Source organism: Podarcis gaigeae (genome assembly GCF_964106915.1).
Source record: "Podarcis gaigeae genome assembly, chromosome: 5".
Classification (NCBI taxonomy): Eukaryota; Metazoa; Chordata; class Lepidosauria; order Squamata; family Lacertidae; genus Podarcis; species Podarcis gaigeae.
In genome coordinates this window covers 39,137,202-39,164,634 of record NC_139681.1, presented here as the reverse complement: position 1 = coordinate 39,164,634, position 27,433 = coordinate 39,137,202, and the positions used below count along the sequence as shown (strand labels likewise).

General features: G+C 42.6%; 1 protein-coding gene across 1 annotated transcript in view; it reads right to left on the bottom strand.

The window, feature by feature from the left end:
• The window catches only part of DNTT (DNA nucleotidylexotransferase), a gene marked incomplete at its 5' end in the record, with an annotated part of 100,967 nt that extends 74,251 nt beyond the window's left edge, over positions 1 to 26,716 (bottom strand). Inside the window, 4 exons of the mRNA XM_083738607.1 lie at positions 569 to 739; positions 13,753 to 13,881; positions 21,664 to 21,832; positions 26,514 to 26,716. Of these exons, the coding sequence (XP_083594733.1) occupies positions 569 to 739; positions 13,753 to 13,881; positions 21,664 to 21,832; positions 26,514 to 26,716 (672 nt within the window). The remainder of the gene's footprint in view (positions 1 to 568; positions 740 to 13,752; positions 13,882 to 21,663; positions 21,833 to 26,513) is intronic.
• Positions 26,717 to 27,433: the final 717 nt, after the last annotated feature.

The following is a 27,433-nucleotide window of genomic DNA, read 5'->3' as shown; positions in this document are numbered from 1 at the left end:
GTATATATGAGATGCATACAGATCTTTATTGTAGAATGTTTTTTTTATAGGGTTTGTTTATAGGAGAATAAAGTCTGATGAGGTCATGTTTACAAACTTACCACCCTCAACTTCTAAAAGCTTGGCAGTTTTGTTTTAAGATGAAGGCTGCCATAGATGCCAACTCCCTGGGCCATGGGTGCCCAATCACCCACAAAATTCCCCATGAAGGGGACAGGCACCCACAAATTTCAGTGCCAGGGCCATGCATGCTGCACAGTCGCAGGGCCAAGTTGGCACCCCTGAAGGCTGCAGTCTAAATTGTGGGGTCAGGAGAGCTGAAAATAATGCCAATGTATTCTATAGCTGGCAAACAATGTCCCCCCTTTGGTTCCAGATAGGATATGGGTAGACAAGTCTAAAAAGCCTGGGCGTTAACTCTGGAAGTGTATACTCAATTCTGACCAAACTAAGTCTCCTATATATATGTTCTTTAATTGTTTTCTACCTTCATTCGACAATTCTGCTAACATCAAAACACTAAAAAGACAATGTATCTGTGTGTGTTTTTAAAAGCATTATAACTTACCTCTATGATTGCTTTGACTTGTTCTCCCATCCAAGGCAGTCCTTCAACATCACTTACTCTAACGACAGCAAAAGGAAGACATTTCAACACAGAAGCAGCTCTCCTAAATGCAAGGCAATGCCCTTCATCTTCTCTGAACTCATAGTTTTCAGCCAGTACTTCAAACGCATCCTTGATGGGGCAAGGAATGAGGACAGAAGCAGAGAATGAGTTGTTAAAAAACTGACACTCATCCATTCCATACACAGAAAGTTTAAAACTTGCAAGCTGATGCACAGACTTCCTTAGACGGCAGTAAATGTAACGAAGCTAGTAACTGTCTGTGACATTTTGCTCTTAGGTACACTTAATAAAAGGACCTTTCCATGAACTGCTTTGTGGCTTTTTGACCTAAAGAGCATTAGGTGACATATCACCACCAATTTGACCAAAACACCAGAGGCAGGAAAGGTGAAATGTTGCAGTTTCTGTAATACTGAAAAATCTGCCCAAATCCTCTTTGTCAAGTATGTCATGGTGTGACATCTTTGTTTCTTCAAAACAATTGAGGGGGGGAAATGGTGGGTGAGGGGGAAGAGTCAGTAGGTGCAAAAATTGATCTGGGGCTCCTATATATTGAGCATTGGTCCTGATCTGCTTTCCCAGTTCTTATATTTATTAAGCACGCATTCTGGTTTGTTTTACAGGAAGGCTATATGGCAAGGAGCATTCACGCTGAATTCATTTCCGCATCATTTTCCTAGCCACACAAAGTCCATTTCTTTTTTTAAAGTGGGCTTGTTCTGCTAGGACAAAAGAGTGCTTTAATCCACTAACTGCACAAACCTCCTGCAAAATGGTAATAGTCTGGAGGTGCCCAGGGAAGTGCCCAACGAAAGGAATGAGGAATATAAACAAGCACAGCCTGGGTACGTCTTTCCTTTTCTTTGATAGGGTTCCAACTTCAGGCTAGCAGTTTAAATAGAAACACTTCTTTGCAAGATGATGGGCACTTTCTAATGAAAAGTTAAAGGCTGTATTTCAGCTAGCTGAAGACCTTTCATTAAAGCTCAATGTGTTTTATGAGTCAAACCTATGTGAGCACTGTTGTGTTCAGTGGAAATTACTCCCAAGGAAACTATACATAGAATGACATTGTTCTGATCCTAATACATTGGTTGTAGTATTGCTGTTTGGGAAGGGAGTGAATAAATAATGGCTTGACACAGCTGTTTCCATTTTTGGACTCTGTGGTTATGGGGTTAGGGGGGCTTTCATTATTAGCTCCTTCACCTTCACTTCAAAATTTACCACTACATGACCGTGGTTTTGTGTTAACTCCAATGGGCCTAAGAGTGTTGTCACATCTTATCTAATAACATCTGACAAGCCTAATGGTATCTTGATTGTTGGACCCCTTTTTTACAATTAAAGCAAGAAAACTCAACCAAAGATCTGTTTTCTACACAGACCTTTAGCAGCCATTGTTCTCAGTGGACAATATAATGTGCTGTCTCAGTTCAGTAAACGTGTTATCTTGGCAAATGTGAGTTTGGAGAAATGCATTTGCCAAGATAACATCTTGTTGCCACCTCAAACTAATTTGGGAGTCCAGTATGGGTCACTGAAATGCAAGGAAAGTTTGCAAATGTCAAATCCTTTTCTGTTAAAGTGTACCGGACTAAGACGGTGCATTATGTCTGTTGACAACAATGTATGTTATGTTCACTAATTGTCGAGTTATGTTTTCATGGGGGGGAATAACCTAGATAATGCCAGGCTTGTCAGATATTAGGCAAGGCATGACAAGAATCTTAGGTCTGATGAGAAAACAAAAGCACAAACCAAAAATGTCTAGGGCACACTGTAACGTCTGACAAGGTTAGATAACATACTGAAATGTTCAAGTGGCAGATCAATGTGTGTGTTTCTTTAAAAAAAACCTTGACTTTCAAAACTTTTTAAGTATACTAGTTTCTCTTAAGATGATCAGTGTTTGAAACAAAGTACTTAAGTGTCACAAAGTTCACTGAATTTCTGAACTACACCAAAAAGAAGTTCTCATAATTGCCAGGTAAGATGAATGTAAATTAAGTTCATTCAGGGGCAGTCTCTTATGTTCTTCTGTCAGAGGATGATGGGAATTGTAGTTCAGCAACATTTAGAGGGCCTTTGATTAGCCGCCTCTATTTTAACTCTTTGCCCCATCACAGTCCTAACTAGCACCCCTCACCCTATAGGAGGGAAACTCACCAGCCCCAAGGGCACCAACTATTCATAAAATAAAGAATGAGTTGTAGAAAAGCAGACAACATGACAAATGTCATGTCTAGTTTGGCTCTGATACACTATTCATCCAAACCATGCCGTTTACCTTGAATGTAAAATATGACTTCTGCAAATTGCAGTATAAGAACTAGATTACAGAACAATTTGAAAATAAAATGAAAACTCTTATTTAAGCTTGTTTCTGTCTCTTTCACATACTTAGAAATAATCGGCTTTCCCCTATGCATTTGACACCTGTTTTCCCTTCCATCATATAAAAACATGGCAGATGTTTCACTCAAAGAGCATATTATGTTTTGGGAAGTCTCATTTGCCTCCCTCTGCTTTTTTGCACTTTCAGTCAAGGTAGAAGAAAGTTGATCTTGCTACATTTTGACCCAAATACCTCTGTTTGTAACTAAACTGCCTGTGTGGGTGTGTATTGAACCTCAAACATTTGTAGGGTCTTTCCTTGAGGAATGCATTATTACAATGATTCACATATTACCCTCTTAATGAGGAAACACTTGTAATAAAGACCTGCCCTGTCTGTACTAGCCACTGGAAGGAAGGAGCAGATGCAGTCCTCCAGATGCCAATGCAAGTAGAAATGGCTGGGAAATGCATCCAAGCACACTCATGCTTGCTTCACCTTGCCAGATGCTCTTGGCAAATCATGAGTTCACCAGCTGCTGTTGCTGCTACTCACTCACCTTCCACGAGCTCTATTATCTTCCTATTTGCTCTTGCAGCGATTGCTTCCTCCTGAGCAAATGAGGATATTACCGTCACCCCTTCCAATATAACTTCATGTAGAGCACAGAGAGCAGAAAGTATTGCTGACAATTTTATTCTCCCTTTGGATTATGATTACCAACCGGGGGGGGGGGGGGAATAGCCTGTCCGTTAAAATGAAAAGGGCCTCTTGTCAGATTTGTGTGTGTGTAGAAGCCATTATTTCGGTCTTTGTGGAGAGGTCTCTCCTCCTCCTCCTCTTCTTCTTCTATATTTTTTAACATTACAAGCATCCATTGAAACAAAACATTCAGAAACCAAAGTGCTGCCTTCCTGCAGCCAATCGGAAGCCCATTCGGACATTCGGCTTCCAAAAATAGTTCACAAACTGGAACAGTCACTTCCAGGTTTGTGGTGTTCGGGAGCCAAAACATTCGAGAACTAAGCTGTTCGAAAACCAAGGTATGACTGTATCATGGAGAGGAGTTATCCAGAGGCAGAACTTTTTCAAATAATGCCAGTGCATGATGGGTGTAGCAAAGGACATCATGGTTTGCACAAGAAATAATTAAAGCTGCCTTAAAGAACAAAGGCAATCTAAGTGAAAAAAAGAAAGAGAGGGAAAGCAATGGCCCAGTCACGTTGCACTTGCTTAAGCTATCAAGATAAATGATAGAAAGCATAATGCCATTGCTATTTTAGGTAGGCTACTCCTTGCTTTCTGCTAGTGGGTGGACAGGTCTTGAGGGAAAATGTGTTACTGCCTTAAACTGAGAAGAAAACTAAAATGCCACGTCTACTCAAACATTCTTGACAGTCAGCTAAAAGATGTCATCAAAGCCTTCATTTCAGTGATGTTTTCATTACTCTGTGTTTTCTCCAACTACCCAAGAGCTCATTAAGACATTCTAAATAAACAATCAGACTAACGTTTGAATATGTATTCCTCCCTAAACAAACCACTGCCAGCAAACGCTGAAAGAAATTGTAGGGCTGCCTTTTCACTGTAAGACACATTTTGGCATGTTTTGATTTATTTGCTCAGGATTAGAATAAAATAAAAATCTGCTTCACCACCTCTATCTCTTCTCACTGCCATGTAATCAGAATCAAGGGAGAAGGAAAGCACTGCTAACTGTTTGGATTTAACAAATATTTAATTGGCTTCTATCCTAGTAGGATACCACATCAGTATATGATACCGATAATTTTTACTGTCTGTTAGCCTGCCAGAAACATCCTAATAAAAAGGATATCTTCCACACTGTGTATTAAAAAGCAACATAGCCAAACATCTTAATAAAAAGGATATCTTCTATACTGTGTATTAAAAGCAACATAGCCAAACATCTTAATAAAAAGGATATCTTCCATACTGTGTATTAAAAGCAACATAGAAAAACAGTTCATTTACATTAATCTAGTACAGAGGAGAACCCCAGATTCCTGCAGAGCTGTAATATTTCTGGTCCATGCATCACCTCCAAGAGATTTGAATTAGTTGCAAAGTTGATCCAGTTTTCACCTCTTATAAAAGCATTTTACAGATGTCTCCAACTCTAGAAGTTGGCCATAAGAAGATTACAGTTTCTGTTTTTGGTGTTAACTATACAACTAAACAAAACTGCATGCTTGTCGTTTGCATATTTTTTAACTGCAGAGGAGAAAATGGCCACAAAGTCAGCACCAACCATACCTCATTCCACAAATGAATCGAAGTTTGCAGAAATAGATCTCAAGACTTTGTCAATCATTTCTTTCATAGGCTACTTTCCCAGTGGAATGGGCCCCTCATACAGGACCTTCCACATTCAGAGCAAGCAACTTCTACATAGTGCTAAGGTTCACAGAGACCATCTATTACTTTATTGTTTCAACACATCAGTTTGTGAATTTCTCTTCCCTAAACACTTTCTACACTACAAATAAAATGTTATTTAGAAGATATTGTCACCAAGTTGTCAGATTTAAACTGCATTAAAAATAATTTACTTGTTTACCAAAGTCAGTGACACAACAGACTTTTTTAGGGATGGGGACAAAATAATGAAATGCTACGTTAATGGGACAAAAGAACAATCTCCCATCACCCACATACCGGATATAGTAAGGCAATTGGTATTCAGTCTATAGTCAAACATCCACTTTCTTATTCTCATGAGTAATGGCCCAAGGCCAGTACAATTCAAAAACTGTTTGTAATGAACCTCGGGATTGCTCCGCCCTTTGTGCCAGCCTTAACTACTTTCTGTTCTCAGAATTAAATTGTATTTGTCTATAAGAAAAATGTCCTTCTGCATTTTATTGCAGTTCAGTATTAATATTCTAAGGTATCCAACCTTCTTGGAGGGTTGGGGAGAGAATAACAATGTTTGTTTTGGCTCATAAAAATCACACTGCAGGCTTGAGCTGTGCCTTATGGAAAGAGACAGGAAGGCAACAAGGTCTTGATGCTTTAATGTGTGAAGAATCCTTTGCTCAGAGAGGGTAGCCGGTGACCATGTTACTGATTTATTACAGAAGCAGAGAAAGAAATTAAAGACTCTCCGGTTGAAAACTACCATGTGATTTTACACTCTTGGACATTTATTAATCCTTCATCATGCAAGAAGACACATAGGGCTGCTGTGGAACTGCCTACAGGTTACAAGTTACATTTTCATTTTTGAAACTTAAGTAATAGGTAAGGCACAATTAGCAATCTGAAAATGCTACATAAAAGTGGGGGGTGGGTCTGCTCAAAACCCACCCACCTTGCACACATGTATGAGACATGCACATCTGTCTACAACAGGTCTGGGCAACCTTTGCCCTCCAGACATTGCTGGACCACAACTCCCATCGCACACCCTCCAAGTGCCCCTATTTTCCAGGTAAAGGTAAAGGGACCCCTGAGCATTAGGTCCAGTCATGGCCGACTCTGGGGTTGCGGCGCTCATCTCGCTTTATTGGCCGAGGGAGCCGGCGTACAGCTTCCGGGTCATGTGGCCAGCATGACTAAGCTGCTTCTGGCAAACCAGAGCAGCACACAGAAACGCTGTTTACCTTTCCGCCGGAGCGGTACCTATTTATCTGCTTGCACTTTGATGTGCTTTCGAACTGCTAGGTTGGCAGGAGCAGGGACTGAGCAATGGGAGCTCACCCTGTTGCGGGGATTCGAACCGCCAACATTCTGAGCAGCAGGTCCTAGGCTCTGTGATTTAACCCACAGTGCCACCTGCGTCCCTTATTTTTCAGGAACAGTCCCAGAATTATGAAAGCCACCCCAGCTTCTTATCTGTTCTCAGAATGTGCATTTCCACACACACCCCGGCAGTGCCACCGCCACCGAGCTCAGGGAGGAGGAGGAGCTGGCACTTGTCCTGAGAGGCGGCGGCTGAGAGCGATCATCTGACCTCCTCCCTTGGGCAGCTCGTAGCAGTTTCTGGAGAGCAGGCGAGGAGGAAGAGAGACTGCCACTGTGGAGGCCCAGCCCATGCATAGGAGGAGCTGGCACTTGTCCTGAGAGGCGGCGGCTGAGAGCAATCATCTGACCTCCTCCCTTGGGCAGCTCGTAGCAGTTTCTGGAGAGCAGGCGAGGAGGAAGAGAGACTGCCACTGTGGAGGCCCAGCCCATGCATAGCCATGGCAGACTAAGGCAGGCTGGAATGGGGAGGAGAGATACAGTTTGATTTGGGGAGCTATCTTTTGTTTCTAAGATACTGGTCCTGTGCTGGACAGCACATGAAATTGTCTGGATATTTGGGTTGTATCTTTGATGATTATGTTCTGTTTTCAAAGAGCGCTGAATAGTATTTTTATGGGTCTGGACCATGATTTCTTCCCATAGGAGTCAGTTCTTACGCTTCCAGTCACTTCAAACTGTGCAATATTAATATCTGCTTTCTTTCTCAGTCCACTGCTCAGTTTCTCCTTGGGCCATCCAAAATGGCCTGTAGCCGCATCTGCAGCCCTGGCCTCTTTATTCCATCTGGTTGTCAGGTTGGCTGATGAGGTCCCTTGGCCTACATTTTTTATTATCCAAAGCATTAGAGCTTGTGGCCACTCTGCCCTGGTCCACACCACAGTGTGGAGGAGTGTGGAAATGTTGCAGCCCTGGGCATCACCTGACAATTATGATTTAGGATGTAACGTAGCACAAGCTTTATCCCTAGAAGTAGACGCTGAAAACCACGACTTGTAAGAAAAGAAGATTTCTTCAGCCTCATTACATGAGAGTGGCTGTGGTGTTAGCAAAACACCTGTTTTCTTGCTTGACTTGAGAGTATGGAAAATGGCACATTTAATTGCCTTTACAAAGCAACCGCTATTCTACAAGAGAGCTCAAAAATGGGGTTTGAGAGTCCCACGGGTCACTTCTAAGTGAAAAATCCCTGTCTTTATCAAAGACCAACACAGACTGCGGTGCTAACATTAAAAGCCAAAAATAGCAACAGCAAGAAAAAAGCTATTGCCAAGTTACAAAGGGAAAGAAAAGGCAATATATTTATATCTTAAAATAAAGTGGTTATAACAAGATGCTATCACCAGCACATAATTCAAGACAGTTTGGACCTAATTTGCAGGCTATGTGGCATTCAGCCAGAGACAATGCGTCATTTAATGGTTGGTTGCCCACAGCTTGTATAAGTAAATTATACTGCTGCCTCATCGCAGCTCCGTATTTGCACAGAAAATAATCTTTCAGGACATCTTTTTTCTGAATGTATGAATTACAGTCAAAGCACAGGCCCCAGATAAAAACGCTGCGGGACAGAAGTTTAAATATAAAACTATTGCTATGAAAATCCTCCCAGTAAATGCTGTTCTTGCATTGTTCTTCACCACAAGATGTTAAGTGGTCCCACTGCAATTTACAGTCATTTCAAGGTATATCTACTGTGCAAACCTATTGCAGTTTTGCACCTATTTAACTCGTTAAGGTCTCTCCTGCACTGCAAAAAAAATCATGGAAACCATAGCATGCAAAGATGGTAAGAATTAATCTGTTGAGATCCCTAGACTCCCTCCTAGAACTACAGCTCCCAGAGTTTCATGGAAGTGCAAAATCAATTTATAATGTTAATGTAGATGCTATTACATATGTAGAATTAACATGCAGGTGGGAGGGGATCACAACAAGTGGGCATTGTGCTAATTCTTATATTGCCCTCGAGTTGATCTGTTGATCTGTCAACAACTGACCAAGCCTTAGCATCTGTTATCCTGCACTGATTGGTTGTTCTGATATAGAATATCTAATCTCCTGAGAAGGAAAAAGGCCCGTTTCTGGCCTTGCTCTCTGCCATGGCACACTAAGCCAGGACTGAGGAACCACTAGCTCACAGACCAAAGATGGTCCTCCAGACCTCCTCATTTGGCTCACGCCGTTTTCAGGAAGCCGTGCCCACCTAACGGCTTCAAAGGAACAACTGGGAGCTGAAATCTCCTGGTTATTCCTTTGATTGAGAAAGGTATGTTCCCATCCACCCAGGGGGGAGTACAGCTTCAATCCCCCACCCCACATATTTCCCCCATTTGGAGGAGAAACCTGGGGGGCACATCTGAAAGACCTTTGTAAACATAGCTGCTGAAGGATGTTCCCAAAGCCCCTGTAGTTCACAGGGAAAACCATCTGACATCACAATGATGGCTGTAGCACTAGCAGATGATGCAAATGACTATCTGTCCACCTAAGAAACTTTAACCGCAAGTGAAGATATTTGCAAAGTGAAGGGCTTATATCTACCATGAAAGAGACCTCTCCCCCCTTCACAGCTTTTCAGAATAGTGGAAGCTCAGGAGATCCCAAACCAATAAAATATGCTTCAGAATGCAGTTTTATTACTTGCAATGAGCTGCTTTCAAGTGAAGAGAACATAATAAGTAAAAATAACAGTAAAAAGTATCACACAAACTTTTTTTAAAATTAAAAAAAAACCTACACATCTGATTTATTGAGGTGCTACAAAATGACCCACTGGGGTGTAGTCATCAATTGTTTAAAACTGCCACTGTTCAGCCTTTCAGAGTTTAATTTTACTGACCTTTAGAGTGATGGATTTGAGAGCCAGCTGGACTATATTTTGAAATAAGAAGAAAAACATCAAAATTATATGCATGTACATCTGCAATGGACTGACTGGGCATACCCTCCCCTCAGAGGCATCATCTTGTTTTGCAATGTTGTTGTTCATTATGGGTCACTTCCACTACCATGTCCTGTCATGGACAGTGCTGCTTGTGTAGCCAAAGCAGCAACATCTACACACAAGAGGGAGATATCAGCATGCTTGGAAGAACCCCAAAGTACCAAAAAAAGGTGGGGAGAACCCAAAAGGGGGAGGCGAAAGACGGATGAAGACTGAGCATTCCCAGTAGCCACTGGATGCCGACTAACCATATGACCTATTATTGATGGAGTAAATATATAATATTTTATTTGACACCAACATTTATAAGACAAGGATTAGGCCTATTCTCAATGGAGGAATTTAATGCCTCTTTACTGCAGAGGGCAACAAACAAGGCAGGAAAAGTAAAACATAGAACATGAGGCCTACGCAACGTGCAAGTCACCAAGACAAATTATTATTACATTTATACACTACATTTTCTCCAAGGAGTTCAATACAGTTACGTTGTTCTCTCCTAGGGAACAGCTGCTATGAGCATATCATGTCAGCCCTTCACTGGTTGGAACAGCTCCCAGCCTATTTCTGGGCCCAGTTCCAAGTGTTGGTCTTGTCCTTTAAATCATGTCCAGCCTTGGTGCCAGGGGGCTTGAAGTATAACCTGCCTCCACTTTTGCCCACTTGGACATTTAGGTCCCCATCAGAGGCCCTTGCTTGGACATGAAGCTTGCTATGCAGCAGCAGCATTTTAAAGCGGTCTGCCCTAATTTACTGGTCCTGAACTTACATGCAGATCAGCGGGGACTCAGGCGGCACAAGAGGAGCTTGGGCAGAACAGCAGGGGGGGCGCTCATTCTGCCACCTCCCCAGTCTGACACTTGAGTCGAGAGCAGGGTTGCCACCTTTGGTTGGGCAAAATACAGGACAGGTCAGGGTGGTAATTGGGGAGCTAAAAATGACTGGTGCAGAAATGACTTCAAAGCAAGCCCTTACTCTCTCTAGCTCTCTGACTCTGAGTCTCTGTCTTCAAGCACACAAAAACTCTTTCCACCTGCTCTCCACCAAAGCCATGCATACCCCCTTTCTTGTTCTGCAAGTCTGACCCACTCTCTGCCCACACAGTTTTGAGGAGGAGGAGGAGGAGCTTGAAAACATGAAAAAATGCATCCAAACAGGACACAGGACACTTTCTCTTTAAAAACGGACAATCACATTTATCTAGGGGCAGGTGGCAAGCCTAGTCAAGAAGCTCAGCATGGCTCGTGGCGGGTTATGTCTTTCCCAAGAAGGTTGTGATTCCTCACCTCCACAGACTTTCTACTCACATTTATTCACATTACCACTTAACTAACTGCTGAGCAGACCTCTGGAATTCATTGGAAATACCTATACAGTGGTACCTTGGTTTACGAACTTAATCCATTCCAGAAGTCCATTCTTAAACCAAAGCTTTCTTAAACCAAGGTGTGTTTTCCCATAGCAGTGGGGAACTCCATTTACAAATGAAACACACTCAACAGGAAGCGAAACATGTTCTGATTCCAAGGCAAAGTTCACAAACCAAATCACCTACTTCTGGGTTTGCAGCGTTCTTAATCCAAGTTGTTCATAAACTAAGCTGTTCTTAAACCAAGGTACCACTGTATATCTATAAGCAGTTGCTTGCCTTCATACAAAGTAGGCCTCATAAATGGTTCCAAATTATGCTACAGCAGGCTTCCCCAACCCAGTGCCCTCCCAATATTTTGGACTACGGCTCCCATCGTCCCTAGGCAGACCACCTTGACTTAGTATTACTTGTGGAAAACACAAAAAGTGCCATGGCTGTTACTTTAATGAGGGACATGAGAGAGATGGAGATTCTGCAAGCGAGTTCAGATGCGGCATGAAGCAGGCACAAAAACTATATAATAAATGCCCTTGTTTTGAGCTGTCAGTTTAACGAGGTAGGGGGGAAATGACAAAAGAGCTTAACTTTTAAAAAGCCAAAACAAAGCAATAAATCTTTATGTTTAGGCATATCTGAAATAATATTGTGGGGGTAATATTCAGCCAATGATTGCAGAGGAAAATTCATAACTAAGGAGGACAACACAGCAGCTAGAACAGGCTCTGAATTTTGAGTGGCTCAGGAAAATGAAATTCAACATTCAGCTGGAGTCAGTTGCAGTCTGTAGCCCATCATAGCCAATCTGTTCCTCATTTTGGTAGAATGATTAGAATCCTCAGGGCCTAACAGAGGATGCTCATACTCACTTGACATATTACAGAAAGAGCAGAAAAACTTTACTATCTGAAAGCCCATTTCCCAGCTATTGATACCGTGGGGAAAGATTCCTTAGAAAAGGACATTTACATGGCATTTTTCACAAGTTCTCAAAAGGTTACACAGTCCTCAGTAATGTTTCCAACCCTATAAAGTAGGCCAAGAGTAATTAACAACAGCAACAAATGTTACAAATTGGGGGGGGGGGAGGTTTGGCTGAGAGAGAATGGTTTGCTTAACTAAGCTGAGCTCACTGACCAGAACCACATTGCAACTAACCACGCACTGAAATGAGGCATGCGCTTGTTTCGGTGTTTGCCAATCACAAAACAGAACCATTTTTTATTCCCATGTGGCAGGAAAGCTCTAGTCTGAAAAGGTTAATTGGTAATAGCAGTGGTGGGACAGAAAATGTAGGTTGAAAATGCCAGTGAGGCACACATTGAAATAATCACAAGCTACCATCTGTCCCAACCCATTAAGGAGAAAATGACAATAGAACTAGACACTAGGTGGTTGGTGGTCTCTCTTGTACTGGAGGCCTTTAAGCAGGTGCCTGACAACCATCTACTGGGGATGGTATGCCTCTAACTCGAGGTTTCCTACATCAAACAGAGGATTGGACTACAAGGTCCTCTCCAACTCTATGGTTATATAACCACATGACAGTCATTTTTATTGTGTCTATCAGGAAGCATAAATTAAGTTGCTGCAGCAATTCTTGAAGCAGTTTACAAGTCATTTTCTCTCTCTGTCTCTCTCACTCATTCACACATACAGTGGTACCTCAGGTTAAGTACTTAATTCGTTCCGGAGGTCCGTTCTTAACCTGAAACTGTTCTTAACACCACTTTAGCTAATGGGGCCTCCCGCTGCCGCCGGAGCACGATTTCTGTTCTCATCCTGAAGCAAAGTTCTTAACCCGAGGTAATATTTCTGGGTTAACGGAGTCTGTAACCTGAAGTGTATGTAACCCGAGGTACCACTGTACAAACAAATACAAACACTGAGCAGCATAGGAATTACTTGATTTGATTTGATATTTCTATTCCGCTTTTCCAACAACAAATGTTGGGCTCATAGCAGTTCGCAATAATTACAAAAACAATTTTTTAAAAAACCAAGAAACATTACATTACTTCTCCACGACATGATCCCATGTTGCTGGGAATTGTGTGTGAACTAAATAGCCATGTGGGGGAAAGTTGATTGTGCAGCTCTTGATCGATTGAGAAAAACCCTACCCACGCACAACCACCAGGAGTGCTTCATGACACCACAGCAAGGTTGTGTGAGATCAAGAAGCCATTCTAAAGGAACAAGTGCTTAAAAAAAAAACACGGTTTATTGATTAGCTTTTTTTAAAAAATGTATTCATTAACTAGAATTGTGCCAAAGCTCTGTGCATATTTAGAAATAGTTCCCATAAAAGTAAGCAAGATAGGCTTCTTAATAAATATGGCTAGGATGGTTGTTCATCCTCCGACTTAGGTGTTGCTGCTTCCTGGGCAGCTATACAGTGATGCCTTGTTTTGCAACCGGGATCCATTCCGGAGCCCCGGTCACTAGCCGAAAAGGATACGGGGCAAAGCGCCACGTCTGCGCACATGCACGGAGCGGTTGTGCTTCTGTGCATGCGTGAGTCATTCTGATACTTCCAGGTTTGCTTGCAGATGTTTGCCGGAATGGACGCTACACAAGGTGGACGTTTGCATAGATATTACTATAGGAACAATGTATTTTGAGTCTGTAGCTAGTTCCTCAAGGTGCCTGTGGTTTAGTGTGACCCTCTATTCTGAGAAGAAAGTTATTATGTATATTACCGTGAATTTTTTGTTGTAATTATTTAAAGTTGTCCTCCTTTGACAGGCATACTGGGAGACACTATCCGTACCAAGAACTGAAGTATCCACTGACTGCATGGATGAAGTAGCAGAACACTTTTCACCCACCTAGAAAGAGAGAGGAGGGGGAAATGGGCAATTTGTCATTCTAATAATTACCTCAAAACCTGATTGCCAAGTTTCTATTTCTATAGAATATATTCTGTTCCTTTCTCGACATGTTGCAAAACATTTCAAGCAAACAGCCCCTTCTGTTTCTCTCGTGGAGACAATGTGCTTTTGAACAAACCCAGCCATATTCTCACGCCATCTTTCTCTTATTCTGACAGCGACAGTTTCAAACTGTGATGCTCCCAATATAGAATGAACACCACAAACGCCTCTTACTGCCAGCTGTGGGAGATACTAAATGACCGCAGCATCATTTGGCCTGAGTCTGAAGGATCCATAATGGGACCGACACCACTGATAGAACTTTCATATTATCTCCCATCATTCCCAGGCATGATGCTTTTTATTCAAGTATTGAGTTACCATGGAAACACAGGAACCCGCCTTATATCAGATTAGACCATTAGCTCAGTATTATCTAAACTGACTGGCAGCTGTTGCCTAGGAGTTGTTCCAGGAGATCCCAGGGTTCATACCCGGGGCATGTAGCCCTTCTCCCAGAGGGCAAACTTTACATTTGCCATGAAAAAGTTGTTATGAAAAATGTCTCTATGGTGACCAAATGGCCATAAAACACAGATTCTGGAGAAAGATAGGGATAGACCAGAAGGGTGGAGAAACATACAGCCTGTGGGTCCCATTCCCTTCTGGGCAACGTTCTCAGGTTCACATATCACTAGTGTGGAGGGTCAGAGACAAAACTGGGCAAAACAATGAATATATATTTTTTAGCTTTGTAGTACATTAGGCTGGTTTCTTAATGCAACACACACCTCTCTCTATCCTCCAGCAAGAGTCATTATTAGAGTTCAAGGACACATTCCAACCAAGCAATACTAAGGCAGGATGTAAATCAAGGGCTGGTAAGGGGCGTGGCCTCGGGAAAGAGGGTGTGGCTAGGGAGAGCCACACAAAGGGACCTGGAGAGCCACATTTCGCCCCTGAGCCTGAGGCTTCCTGCCCCTGGGTTAGACTGGCTAAGTCATATTGCCACACATGCTCTGACTAGTATTAAATCTTCTCCATGCCTGTGTTCTTTATCCCAGCCAGTACCCAAAGGAGGAAAATACATTGCTTCCTCCTTTCCAAAGACAAGCGGGCCTCCATGTTGAGCTGATACTGTAACATGGTAAAGTTGTAAACTGAATCCCAGCTGTCCAGCAAGGGAATCAAAGAACAAGTGGCTTATAAGTGGTTTCCTCTTACGAAAAGCAGAGTTTGACAAAGAATCAATTCTTAAGGTTGCTTGAGAGCCCCTAGTACTGCTCCTCTTCTTAATAAATATGATTCACCAAGTCAAATTATAGAACATCTCCGTTTGGGGGGGAAAGCACCCATTCCAGATTGGTTCATTCTGTATTGACACATTTAAGGACAAAGATGTAGGAAACCAGGTATAGCGTGAAAAGCTTTCTTCCATGTCTACGTCAGAGACATGACTATAATATATGGGACAAAAGACTTTTGCCAAATTAGATAAGCCCTTCCGCTAATAATATTTCATCTAAAAGTTGCCATTATATATGATCCAGTGGGGACTAGAAATTCATTTACTTGTTCAATGGCATTTGTATTAGGATAATTTCTAATAGCAGTAGTAAGCGCAGCTTTCTGGTAATTTTCGCTGTGTGTTTTGAAAGGAGGAAAATTAGTGTGCGTATGTCTGAGCCTGCCTTGGCAAATAGCCCAAAGGGATTCAGTAGGTTGCGACAAAATCATTCAGAATTGATAATAATACAATCTGTGAATTATACTTTAATGGTGGATTTTAAACTGCAGACATCATATCACAGCTAAATGGGCTGCCAGAGACCCAATGCCAGCTAAAGAAATTCAGAAGACAGTAGTGCTGCGTGGGAAATTTCGGAAGTTAAGTCATCTCTTAACTTTGTAAAACTTAGAACTTCTGAGTTCTCTAGTTTCAATGATTTTATGCAAGAGCAGGCTGAATAATATGTCTATTATGTGCAATTTATGACCTATAGCCTCAGTTTGCCTGGTACAACATGATTAAGTATCAACATGGCCTGGAAAATAATTTAATCACCTTAAACAAGTTCCTTTCAATATAAAACTTATACTGTACTCTCTTGAGATTTTAGATAATTCCAAGAGCCTGTTTAGACAGAAGATTTTGTAACATATATAATCAGTGATGCTACATTTTTGCAACAAGGAAATTGCCAGTTGCACATGCTCCAGTCACTTCCAGATTGGACTAATGTAATGCGTTGTTCATGGGACTGATTTTGAAAAGTGACCAGAAACTCCAATTGGTGCAAAATGTGGCATGAAGACTTATGATAGGAGCCTGATCAATTTATTATATTACACTAATACTGCATCAGTTGCATTCTGCCAGCTTTTGAAGACACAAATAGACTTGAAACAGAAAATTGCCTCCTTGCTGGGACCTGCAGGGGATGATGAGATCACAAAATTATAGAACTGTAGAGTTCAAAGGAACCCAAAGGCTCATCTAGTCTAAGTCTCTGAAATGCAGGAATCACAGCTAAAGAAGCCCTGATAGATACCCATCCAATCTCTGTTCAAAAACCTCCAATGAAGGTGTTGTGTTCTAAGCTTGGATCCTAGAATAATAGGCAGGTAGGATCCTAGATGGTGACAGCAGCCACGAAATTAAAAGACGCCTGCTTCTTGGGAGAAAAGCAATGACAAACCTAGACAGCATCTTAAAAAGTAGAGACATCACCTTGCCAACAAAGGTCTGTATAGTAAAAGCTATGATTTTCCCAGTAGTGATGTATGAAAGTGAGAGCTGGACCATAAAGAAGGCTGATTGCCGAAGAATTGATGCTTTTGAATTATGGTGCTGGAGGAGACTCTTGAGAGTCCAATGGACTGCAAGAAGATCAAACGCATCCATTCTTAAGGAAATCAGCCCTGAGTGCTCACTGGAAGGACAGATCATGAAGCTGAGGCTCCAATACTTTGGCCACCTCATGAGAAGAGAAGACTACTTGGAAAAGACCCTGATGTTGGGAAAGATGGAGGGCACAAGGAGAAGGGGGCGACAGAGGACGAGATGGTTGGATAGTGTTCTCAAAGCTACCAGCATGAGTTTGACCAAACTGCGAGAGGCAGTGGAAGACAGGAGTGCCTGGCGTGCTCTGGTCCATGGGGTCACGAGGAGTCGGACACGACTAAACGACTAAACAACAACAAAAGGGTCCTAGAATGCAACAACCGATTGGCCTGCAGGAGCAGGCCAGTCAGGCTCCATGAGGGAAGCAGAATCAGCCAATCACACGGGACCTATTGTGTAAATAATGTATATAAAGCCAATGGTTTCGGGGGCGGGGGGATTCATTTACTGTTTTGATGAGCTGCAATAAAGAGCATGAAATCACTACGCAACTCCAAGTATATTTCAGAAGGAAAGTCCAATACCCTTGAAGCTAGTTTGTTCCACTCTGAAACAGCTCTTACTGTCAGAACATTCTTCCTAAAGGTTAGTCAGAATCTCCTTTCTTCTAATTTGAATCCAACTGGTCTTACCCTGCACAGGTCTTATCCTGTGAAGCAGCAGAAAGCAAACTAACTCCATCTTCCATGTGACAGCCCTTCAGCTATGTGAAGATAGCTGTCATATCACCTCTCAGTCTTCTCTTCTCCAGGCTAAACATACCCAACTCCCTCAACCGTTCCTCATGAGGCTTGGTTTCCAGACCCTTTATTATCTGGGGTGGTTGCCCAGTGTCTGATCCTAGCTCTGTGCAGCTTCAATAGAGCAAAATCACAATGGAACAACCAGGATATTGTGTGGCTGGATGTGAGAGTCAAATGATTTTTTTGTTTTAATGCTATTGCTTAATGTTGCCTAAAATCTGCCACCTGAGATAACCGCCTCATTCTGCCTAGTTGTAGCATTAGCTCACTGCCTTGTCCCTCACCTCCTGGCTAATCCTGGCCTTTCCTCCTCTCACTGGGCTCCCCTGCAGTGGCAGAGTCCACACTCCAGTAGAGTCCATTATTTTGTCACTGACCCTTGTCTAAAATTAGCTGATCATTGTAAAACAAATCTCCACTTCATGTTGCTCCAATTAAATTACAACAAAATTAATTTGAAAAACCCTTAAAAACCAATTAACCTTTATTTCAACTCTTCCTTATTCCTGGAGGCAGCAGAAAATCTGAAAGACCATTCTGGTAGCAAAACGTCATGGGCTGGTTTTAAACATGCTTAAGGCAAGGGCTTCCCTGCCTTCTGTTCAATTTCAGTGTTTGGTGTGTTGTTGTTCTTTTAATTTCATTAAAATTCTTACTGCTTTGATATGTGTCTTGATTATGAAAAGTTCATTTGAGATGGATTCTAATTAGCCGACTTGCACAGAATGAATCCAGAGTTGTTCCTACATGGGTGAGCATTTAGAGCATGAAATATTTGCACCTTTTAAGCCATGGGTAGGCAAACTGAGGCCCAGGGGCCGGATCCAGCCCAATCACCTTCTCAATCCGGCCTGCTGATGGTCTGGGAATCAGCGTGTTTTTACATGAGTAGAATGTGTGCTTTTATTTAAAATGCATCTCTGGGTTATTTGTGGGGCATAGGAATTCATTCTTTCCCCCCCCCAAAAAAAAATATAGTCTGGCCCCCCACAAGGTCTGAGGGACAGTGGACCGGCCCCCTGCTGAAAAAGTTTGCTGACCCCTGTTTTAAGCCATAGAGAAAAGGATTGTGTTGCAGCACATAAAGCATTGCATCAGGTCTGAGAGAAGCCACAGCCTGAGGAAGGAAACAGTGGTGTGTGGTGAAATTTTTCGTAGGCGAGCAGTTAGGGACAGAGGCGCCAGCTTGTGAGGGCGATTGGGTGAGGCGATATCACAACATCACAATGTATGTGTGAGCATTGAGCCTCCTTTTCTAAGCCTGGCTGATGCTTCCCAGGCCTCTGACAGAATGCGAGGACCCTGCTGCCTCCTTCCCAAAACCGGGCAGGGGGGCTCTCGGACCCCATCACTGCATCGCACCTCCCTCCCTAAACCAGGCAGAAGCTTCCTGGGCTTGGTTGGTCCATTGAAATTAACACGCCTATTGCCAGATCCACACCATACATGATGGCCATCATTATCCATGGGGGTCAACTCTGAGTAGAAGTAACCATCTAAAATCTTTGACACCTGTCCTGTAGTTTGGGGCATAAGTAGCGCAGTTGAGAAAAATTGCTACCATAGACTTGGAAAGCTTGGTTATTATACATCAAATCCCTTAATTGTTATGCAAATGTATATAATATTACTGAGTTACTCTGTGTGTGTGTGTGTGTGTGTGTGTGTGTGTGCGCGCGCACACACACACACACACACACATGAATGCATGCATGCATGCACACACAGAGGGATTTTCATTACCTGTTCCTGCATTACATCATCTCTCCCTGAGCTTTTAATCTTTTAGCACAGCCCCTCATGTAAGCCAATACCGAAGCTTAACCTGTATAAATCAACAAATGTATTGACATAAACAGGCATTATCCAAAGTATTGACTATATTCTTTTATTCAACAAATCAATTGGCAATATTTTTTTTACAAAAAAATAATATAAGCGCTGTACAACGTCCGGTGCCTGAGAGCAATATCGCCATCTGGTGGGCACATGTGGATTTTGCTAACACAAGACTTGGATTGTCGACTTGATTTTAGACACATGCTTAGGGCTCACCCGAAATAGAGCTGTTCCTTCTTAATAAAGTTTAGCAAATTATCCAGGGTGTGCAACACCTGTACTGAACAGAGCGATCACAATATCCGGAACAAATCAGTCAACTGCAATATCCCAAAGAAATCTGGGCCTTGCAATATCCTGAAGAAATTAGGAAACTGCAATGTATTTTTTTATCTGCTCAGGTGACAGAGACTTGCATCTCAGCAGAGCGTTTAAATTATTGATGATGCCAGATCCATATTTCTTGATCAATTGTCATTCCCTGGCTCTGCACTCACAAGAACTAATTCTAGCATTCTCCAACTATGAGCCATCCAGGTTCTGTGAACGAAAAGACTGAAGTGATACTATACATTAACAGCTTGTTCACACTTAACGGTGCTGCCACTGTTCTCTCCATGTAATTATCCTCTGACTTGCTCACACCCACAATCTCTTAAAGCACAGCATTCACATTTGTAGCTGGACAGCCTTGCAATCCCTCCGGTAGTCATGATGGCACTTGCTGAGCTTGCCATGATGGCAGAAATTGCTCCTGCTTTTTATGCCCATTCTTTGGGCATTGTAATTGACATGGGATGAGGACTACACATAAGGAGTTCCAATAGCAGGGCTGTCCTAATTCCTATTAAGCAATTACTTTCTTCAGGATATCCACAGAGCTGCAGTAGGCTTAAATGAATAAGAACAGTGTCTTGCTTGTGGTGGGGGCTGCTGTTCTTGGCGGGCGGGGGGCAAGGAAGTAAGTCGCAAACTCAGCTGTGCAGATATAATTACTGGTGTGGTTCTCTGGCTTGTGGCATGAAGTTATAGGAAAAACGACAGTGCTATAATGTTCAAGACGGATTGGAGAGTTAACGTTGTGCTCACACAAAAATTGAAAGTTCCTGCACTGAAAGCATTCTGCAACAGAGCAATATTTCAGTGGGGGGGGGGGGTTGGGTGGATGGGGGGAGGCTTTGAGAAGCTACCACCATGTCCTCTGTTCTGTCTGCTAGCTGTGATCAGGACATGAGATAGGGCAATTTGCTACCACTATGTTTTCCACTTCCCTCTTCCATTGATGACAAAAGAAGGGAATGATTAGCTCCAGGGCTGATGTCATCTTCAGTCAGGGGTGCCAACTTGAACAAAATATTGGGGGGGGGTTAAGCCCTGCCCTGCATAATTGATCACATGACATGGCGCACACACGCCATTTGAATGGGAATTCCCCTCAGTTTTGGCCTGGCCCCCTCAAATATTTTAGGGGAGGGGGCGAAGGGACCTTGGCCCCTAGGAGTTGGCTCCTATGTCTTCAGTCCCGCTTTGAGGACATGTCAGCAGAATGAAGGGGCTTAGGATCCATGACCGACCTCCATACATGAAAGGCAGGGTGGAAAGGGTCTCCCAGGCTAAGAGACTGGGAGAAGAAGTAGGCTCCCAGGTGGGAAATGGGAGAGTCCACTTCTTTGTATGTAGATAAATGACAGAAAATGTGTTTTTTAAAAAGAAAAGGATACATCACCTGGTCTCAGTGGCAGCAGCCCCCTACCCACCCAAAAGTTGACCAACCCGGAGTTTGGCATTTGGTGATCACATGCGCACCACCATGTACTTTGCTATAGATTAATTATTTATTATTTAAATTTGTATGCTGCTTTTCCATACAAATATGCTCCAAGATCATCACAGCTGGATATCAGTGAAATTATGGAGGTGGGTGGTCAGAAGGGCAGAGAAGATCGTGTGTACCAGCATTGACTCTAGGCCATTATCTGTTTGCTTCATGTTTCTCAGGGGGCTTCCACAGAGAAGGAGAACAACCCCAAGCCATGTTTTGGCAGGAGAATAAATTAGGTAAGCCAAGTCCGGCTGTGATCCAACAAGCAAGTTAAGTACCTTGGATTTCAGCCACTTTGGATTCAATGAAGCCAGCCTTCAAATCCATTTAAACCTAAGAATTCTGGCCCAATCATCCATTATTTGTGGTTTGACTTTTCCAACATGTTGCCCAGCCTGTTGATTTCACACTGAGTCCACTTTACTTACAAGCCGATATTTCTCTGAATCCACCGGCCTTCCTGCCTCCAGGCAGGCTGTCAGCCACGAGACGTCCAGAATCCTGAATCTCGCACTGTCCTCCACCTTCTGTGCTTGTAGCCATTTCAAGATCTCAGCACAAGAATTATTCTCAGTGACAATGTGTGTGACAGAATCACTAGGAAAGAAACAAAGAAAAAAGTGTTTCTCTCAGTTATCAGGAATAACCTGGAATTTTGCTGTCCCCAAAATAAACAGGGGGGAGTGATTTGATGCCACGATGCTTTCGATGACACCTTCAGACTAGACTGTCCTCTGACGCTCAGTATCAATTGATGCCCTTAAGGCACATGTTTTTCCCCCACCATTGCCTGCAGCACTGAAAATATTTGGCCTGCCTACATGCTGTTGCAATGAAGAGCCTCCTTAAGGTTACCTGACAGCCTTGAGAATTAACGGTGCGCCTGTTCATTGACTTGGAGCTTCATAACAGTTAAGAGACAGTTGGGTTAAGCCCTTCAAGCAATGCCACTGCTGGTATTTCTCAATAAGCTGTCTGTACTTGAGCTTCTACATATGGCAGCTGAAAACCAGCACAAGCCTTGTGCCTGATGCCCACAGGCTTGTGATCTTCAATATACCAGTCCTCTGGTTTAATCTAGGAGAGTAGGGACTGCATAGTGACTATACCTTTAAAGGACATTTGAAGCAAATTCTTTCCCTCAATGAATTCTGAGCACTGTGGATTGTTAAGGGTTTCTGGGAATCGTAACTCTGGGAGGTATAAACTACAGGGCCCAGAATTCATTGAGGAGGAAATGTACTTCAAATGTCCTTTTCAAGGGATAGCGTGCTAAGCAGTTTAAGAGGCTTACCAAAACTTGTTTCTAAAATTACCGCCCAAATAGGATAGCACCTTCTCCCATAATTTCATGTGGCATAAGCCATATGGGAAATATATGGTGAGACATTAATTTACCAAATGGAAGCAAGAGCCAATCAATCAAATTTAGCTGCAGTGGCACAGTGACTTGACTTTCCACAGCAGCTAACAACCAGCCAACACCTTCCAGAGAATGCTGGAATATGTTGCAGAGCAGAAAAATTAACAATTATTATGTCTTTATTACATTTCTGCATTTGCTGCAGCCTCCAGACAGTCTTCAAGGGCAGCCCCACATAAGGTGCATTGCAGTAGTTCAGACGAAAATCACTACAGCATAGATTACTAAGCCCTGGCCACCCTGGTCCAGGAACAGCTGTAGCTGCCAAACCAGCCTAGTATGACCATAAACACCTCTAGGCATAGAAGCCACCTGGGACTCCAGTGACGTGACTGGAATCCAATAGTTCCTGCAGACTGTGAACTTGTTCTTTCAGAGGATTTCAATCCCTCCCAGAACAGGTTGTCCACAAAATTTCCAGATACTGGAACTGTCCACCCACAGCCTTATCAGGATTCAGTGTAAGTACATTGGTCCTCATGCACCGTGTCACTGATTTCAGGCAGCAGCCTCTCCTGATTCAGATGGAATGGAGAGACAAAGCTGTACTAATGACCTGGTGCTCCAAAAAGCCAAACAGCAGTTCCCAGTAGTTACATACTAATACTGAATAACATGCCTGGCATGCTCTGGTCCATGGGGTCACGAAGAGTCGGACACGACTAAACGACTAAACAACAACAACTGAATAACATTAGGTGACTGAACCACCCCCTAGTATGACCTTGCAGGTAGGAATGAAACCATCACAATACAACCAACTATTGCCTTTGTCACTATACCATGTGCCTGAGCTGGGTCAATACTCACCACTATGTTCCTATAACTGACTTCAGAGGAACAGGACTCATTGTCACAGACACAGAAAACTTGGTTTGCAGTGCAAACTGCAGGCTGCAGCAGGGAGGCGGGTAGGATTAAGTTCTTTGCCCAGCTTGCTGGGAGCCCAGTCCAGTTATCAGGGCAACTGGGGAGAGAGGGATGGTGCACTCAAGGGCAGAACTACACAGTGAACGTCATGTGCAGTTTGACCCTAATACATCTTGAAATGCCACTTCTGAAATTCCACTAGTCAGGCATATTATAGAAGGGAGGATCCAAAGAATTGCCATCCTGCTTCTGCTTTGGATTATAAATTGTTTTAATTGCATGTTTTCTTGCATTTTTCCATTGATGTTGTAAGCTCAGTTTTTTTAGTGGAAAGATGGGATATGTTTCCTAAGTTAAAAACATATCTGAGTAATCAGATTCACTGTGCATCAATGTTCTTATCAACACCGAGCTAGGTTCTGCCTTGTTGTCTCAACAACAACAAATTTCAGTTAGAGATGTTTAACTTCTGCTTCCTGTGGTTTATATCCCTTTATATAAAATGTGCATATTTAATGTATATGTATAAAGCTGACGATCTGGGAACTTTGCCATTTCTGCACTCACAACAGCAGCCGCTCAGCCAACAGTGCCACAGTTTCCTCTGATACTTTTACAGCTGCATCATCTTCTTGGCAAAAAAAATAATAATGTAAGAAGTGCGGGATTTCCACAGATATTGTTGACAATATTTTAAAATTGACGGTTAAATGGTCTTGGCTGAAGTGACTTCAGAACGGATGCAGGAAAACAAAGTGATGCATTCCATTTCCTCACTAACAATATGAAGCGTATTTGCAAGATTTTCTTTCTCCGCCTTTTCCTTGCTCCAAAGGCATTACTCTGCCATTACACACAGACACAGGTATCCTCCCTAGCCTGGAAATGCCAAGGATTAAATAACTTAATGGAGCCTCCAGGAACCACCCCAGCCCCCATTAACATAGGCTTGCTTTGAATTCTGTATCTTGGTCACACTAGAGCAGGTATGGCTCTCCAGATGTTGATGGCCTACAACTCCCATCATCCCTGATCCTTGGCTATGTTGGCTTGGGATGATGGTAGTCCAACATATGGAACATACATTTCACCATCCCTGCACATTCTTTTACATGTGCAATTGGTATTTGTTAGGAAATAAGGTACAGTGGTACCTCAGGTTAAGTACTTAATTCGTTCCAGAGGTCCGTTCTTAACCTAAAACTGTTCTTAACCTGAAGCACCACTTTATCTCATGGGGCCTCCTGCTGCTGCCGCGCCGCCGGAGCACGATTTCTGTTCTCATCCTAAAGCAAAGTTCTTAACCTGAAGCACTATTTCTGGGTTAGCGGAGTCTGTAACCTGAAGCATACGTAACCTGAGGTACCACTGTACAAGCATGTTTGATTAAGTTTCATCATACCATCATGTTAGGTCAGGAACCATTGTCGGTATGGAAGGAGATCAGAAAGCCATTGTGAGATGAATTAGATGCACTCCTAATATTCTACTTGACTTGAGAGATTCTATTTGAAAGAATTAAGAGCAAAAATTATAAGCAATTTTGCTACACTGGTGCCCTAAAGCATGGGAATGACAAAAGAGGTCAGACAACTGGGACAACTGGTCGGACAATCGTTAGTCACCAGCCACATGACGGCAAAGAATGCACACAGCCTATTGTGGATGCCATTGACCATGATGTACCAGAAGAGAAAGAGAAGCATGTCTGTGTTTACTCAAAAGACACAGGAAGAGGCCTTTATTTGCAATACTCTGTTCAGCCCGGATCAGAAAAGATTTAAAAATAATGACAGAATGGAAATCTGTTCAACTCCAAAGCACATCAGCCTCTTAAAAGGTGCATTTGAAAGAACTGCCTATTCAGATTCTAGCAGAAAGGGAGATAAAAGATTTTATGAGTGAACTCTACAAATACATTTAGGTACAGAGTTTAGGGATGTGTCGGCACATAACAAACGGAGGAAGATAAAGTGTGTGTGTGTGTGTGTGTGTGTGTGTGTGTGTGTGTGTTCAGGCTGGTGATCTGAAAATTGTTTAGAAACCAATCTATTCCTTTATCATTAAAAGAATGAAATGTCTGAATAGTCTTCTGTGAAGCAGTAATGTAAAATGAAGGACTCTTGTTGCTTCAGAACTGATACAGTAACTTGTCTCAGGAGGATTTCTGAATCTGAAGCCACTATCATTGTGGTTCCCACATTTTCCTATAATTTTTCTAAATGGCCTAGAGACCCATTGAGGGGGGAAAGGCGGGAGCTCAGTCGGTAGAGTATGAGACCCTTAATCTCAGGGTTGTTTGTTCAAACCCCATGTTGGGCGAGATCCCTGCATTGCAGATGTCCATCTGGTCCCTTCCAACTCTGCAGTTCTATGATCCTATGCTGAAAGCTAGGAAGAAGACTCACATGAAGGTTATCTTGATCACCTGAAACCCGGGAAAGCTGCTGCCAGCCAGTGTTGAAAATACTGGGCTAGATGTACCAATGGTGTGATCCTGTATAGTGCAGTCTCCTATGTTCTTATGGGATGCTAGTTTCTTGCAGCAGTCAAGAATTGTAGCCTATGCATATACGCAAAATACACCTCTGTTGAACTAGAGTGCATTTGAACATTCATTTCCTTGAAGCTATATAGACATCAAACTAAATATGTAACTCGAATGCTAAGTGAAGTTTCACAGAAATGTTGCTAAACAGCCCACTTATTCCACTTATTATTCAATTCAGATCTCTGCTTCGTTATCTTCCTGTCAATTTCCAATATTTTTAAGCGACAGAAAAATTACTAAAAGACAGCTACAGAATATCTAAGCACAACCTTGCAAACCAAGCCTGCAATTCCATACCCCTACTTACCTGGGATAAATTACTTCTGAGTAGACATGCAGAGGACTGCACTGTCAGAAAAGATGTTAAGCTCCAAGCCTATATACAAAAGAATCTAATGAATGGTGAGGGTGGAGTAGTGGTTTTTTTCCCATACCTTAGCTCATTTTCTACCCTGAAGCCTTTTCTTCTTGCTAAATCCATCAGAAATGTCCTTCTGCTCATCCCCATCTTCTTCTCAACAATAAAAATGATTATGTCATTGAACTGTATTTTGTAGCTGCTCACAGGAGCTGAAAGTTGCATCCCTTTCCACTTCTTCCTCATGGGAATAAGACCTGTAGCTCTGATCATATTCATGACACAATGCAGACTTTGTCTTGTTTGTCTAAACCAGCGCTTCACTCAGAAAAACCAGCTTGCACTCAGTCTGTCTGCCCAGCCAACAGGCAGCTTTTGATGGCACCATCCAGTGATGTCATTTTGCTCTATTTCTCTTCCAGGCTCACAAGCTCAAAGCTATATGGGAGTAAACACACCAGGCTTTTTTCAGACTCTGTGTGATTCACGCAACTTTTACAACTTTCTCTAAAGTCAGAAAGCAGAAATGGTAGTGCAGTTGTCACTCCCAATTCTGTTTGAAAAATCTGTCCGAGAACATAGTGAAGCAGCTTCAGAAAACTTTGGTTTCAGCTGCTTTTGAAATAAGAATATCATCAGTACAGTGAAATGTTACTGCTAGATTTCTTTCTCTTAAGCTAGGAGTGTGCCCCAACCACACGACTCAGATCAGATTGCAGCTTGGTGCTTCAGAAAACAGTCTGACTCAGTCTGAAACACTTTGCAGACTGCACAATTTGGCTTGGAATATGTGGCAGAGTCAACTTCAGGAAAAGCAAAGCAATTCCCCCTCTCCATTCACTATTGGGAAATTTTAAAAATAGCCACGGATTTTGTGTGCAAGCTTTACAATTAACTGGAGGGGATCAGAACTGAAATACATTTGCTGTCCTCTTCCAAAGCAATGAGACTGAAACTTGGTAAAATCCTATCCTCTGATTGCAAGCTTGATCTAGC